Source organism: Oratosquilla oratoria, chromosome 28 (assembly GCF_046742065.1).
Source record: "Oratosquilla oratoria isolate Oo_2021 chromosome 28, ASM4674206v1, whole genome shotgun sequence".
Lineage (NCBI taxonomy): Eukaryota > Metazoa > Arthropoda > Malacostraca > Stomatopoda > Squillidae > Oratosquilla > Oratosquilla oratoria.
This window is the reverse complement of record NC_134804.1, coordinates 16,901,292-16,903,791: the sequence shown is the minus strand read 5'-3', so window position 1 is coordinate 16,903,791 and position 2,500 is coordinate 16,901,292. Positions and strand designations below refer to the sequence as shown.

The window sequence follows — 2,500 nt, the reverse complement described above, 5'->3', positions numbered from 1 at the left end:
AGACAGACAAATGATAACAAAACAAAAACAAATAATATAAGATAAATTATAATCATTACAGCATCTTACTTAGGTATTTATCTAAATGATTCTTAAAGCTTCGAACTGAACTACATTGCACTACCTGTGCAGGAAGTTTATTCCATTCATTAACTACACGGTTGGCAAAGTTGTTTCTACCTACTTCCAAATTGAATCTATTTCCGGAGAGTTTAAGACCATTGTTTCTTGTCTGATTCTCATTCAATGTAAAAATTTGGTCACTTTTGATGTTGTCAATTCCCTTTAAAATTTTAAAGACCTGTATCAAGTCACCTCTGAGTCTACGCTTTTTTAGGGAAAACAGATTCATATGTTTTAGTCGATTTTCGTATGATTTATTTTTGATATTTGGAATCAGTTTTGTGGCTCGCCGTTGTACTCTTTCCAATCTGTCAATGTCTTTAATGAGATTCGGTGACCATACGGAAACAGCATATTCCAAATGTGGACGAACTAACGATTTATATAGCTTGTTAATGAGTGATGGACTTTTGAAGTCAAAAGATCGCGCAATCAGTCCTAGAATCTTATTTGCTTTCTCAGAGGCTGAAATACACTGCTTGGATGATTTGAGGTCGTTACTGATAATTACGCCGAGATCTTTTTCACTATCCACTTTTGTTAACGAATTTCCAAATAACTTGTAATCGTACTTACTGTTATTTTTACCTATGTGCATTACCTTGCATTTACTTGTGTTAAATTTCATTAGCCACTTTTCAGACCATTGCTGTAATTGATCTAAATCTTCTTGAATATCTAATTGGATTGAGTGATCATTTGCCACTCCGCACAGTTTTGTATCATCAGCAAATTTGGAAACAGTAGATTTTAGTCCATGGTCTATATCATTTATATATACTATGAATAGAAGTGGCCCAAGAACGGAACCCTGAGGAACTCCACTTGCAACACTTTTCCATCCAGAAGTTTTTCCATTTAAAACAACTCTCTGTTTTCGATCATTCAACCAATTACTAGTCCAACCTAATAGGCTACCACTTATTCCATGCAAAGCTAATTTAGTAAGTAGTCTTTCGTGTGAGACGGTATCAAAAGCTTTTGCAAAGTCTAGATATACTAAATCTATATTGTTTCTTTTGTCATAATTCGAGATAACTGTGTTGTAGAATTCGAGTAAGTTAGTCACGCAAGAACGTTTCCGTCTGAAACCATGCTGGCTATCATTTATCAAACGGTTACTTTCTAAATGATGTTCGATAACATCTCTGATGATAGTTTCCATTATTTTTCCTACGATTGAAGTCAAACTTATAGGCCTATAGTTATTTGGTTTCTTTTTGTCACCTTTTTTGAATATGGGAGTAACGTTAGCTAGCTTCCATTCTCTTGGGACATCTCCGGATATGATGGATTTCTTGAAAATAATTTCTAATGGAACAACAATCTCATTTTTCATTTCCTCCGTTGTACATATAGCAGTGACAGTAACCAGTTTCTTCATATGTGCATTTGACCACATATACACTCATAACAAGGGTTATAGAATTGACTACTGTCGCAAATAGACCCCATCTTGCCTGAGCGATCCCCTATTTCTACATACGATAGTATGTGGACAAAATTGCTTCTACACTAGCGCTGAACTTCAAACTGTCATGTTTTTTGTCCTGTTGTTACCTCCTTTATTTTTTTTTTTTTTTTTTTTTTTAATGGGGTGCATGGGTTCTGCAACTTGTTTACTATGTAAGTAAAGCTACGTCTGTCATGGAAAAGAAAACACTATATTTGCTTTTTGTATGCATTCAATTTAAGTAACAAATATGACAAAAGTTTCAGACCATTGAAATAAGAAGTAGTTAATAATTCGCATTACAGTACCTATATTATAATTTGAGAACTGCGTTGCCAGAGGCCCGAAATTCAGTATTTGTTGTCTGAACCTATGTCTGTTTATTCAAAAAATGTGACGTTTACAACAATTTCATAGCTTAAGGGGAATTTGTCTCGCCGTTACAGATGATGTGGTGTTCGTCCACGGAGCCGCCGCAACACCGATACTCCTGCTCAAGGCGCTGACGAAACACGGGAAAGAGAATAACCTTTCCAACGTCACCATTTGCCACATCCACACCGAAGGCCCTGCTCTGTATGCTCAGCCTGATTGTGATGGTACGTTAGTTGAAACTGTCACCAGGGAAACACAGTGTACGCGTGACCGCTTGGTCCAACGGGAGTAGATTTATATATATATATATATATATATATATATATATATATATATATATATATATATATATATATATGTATATATATATATATACATATTATTTTTATACATATATAGGACCAGCTTGTACATGGAGAATTCTTGTGTTCTTTGCAGTGATCTGGAAATAGAAATTTGAATGATGCTAACGGAAAACATATTACGTAGACAGGTTTAAATTATATCTACAGAGTGTACCTTTAGTCTACTGCCCAGTGCAGAGGCCCG

At 35.1% G+C, this 2,500-nt stretch overlaps 1 protein-coding gene across 2 annotated transcripts in view; it reads left to right on the top strand.

Moving 5' to 3' along the window:
* Nucleotides 1-2,500, top strand: part of LOC143040253 (succinyl-CoA:acetate/propanoyl-CoA:succinate CoA transferase) — a 56,572-nt gene that overhangs the window by 8,056 nt on the left and 46,016 nt on the right. For both annotated transcript variants that reach the window (XM_076211014.1, XM_076211015.1), the window contains exon 2: nucleotides 2,023-2,175. In XM_076211014.1, coding sequence (XP_076067129.1) covers nucleotides 2,023-2,175 — 153 coding nt within the window. The remainder of the gene's footprint in view (nucleotides 1-2,022; nucleotides 2,176-2,500) is intronic.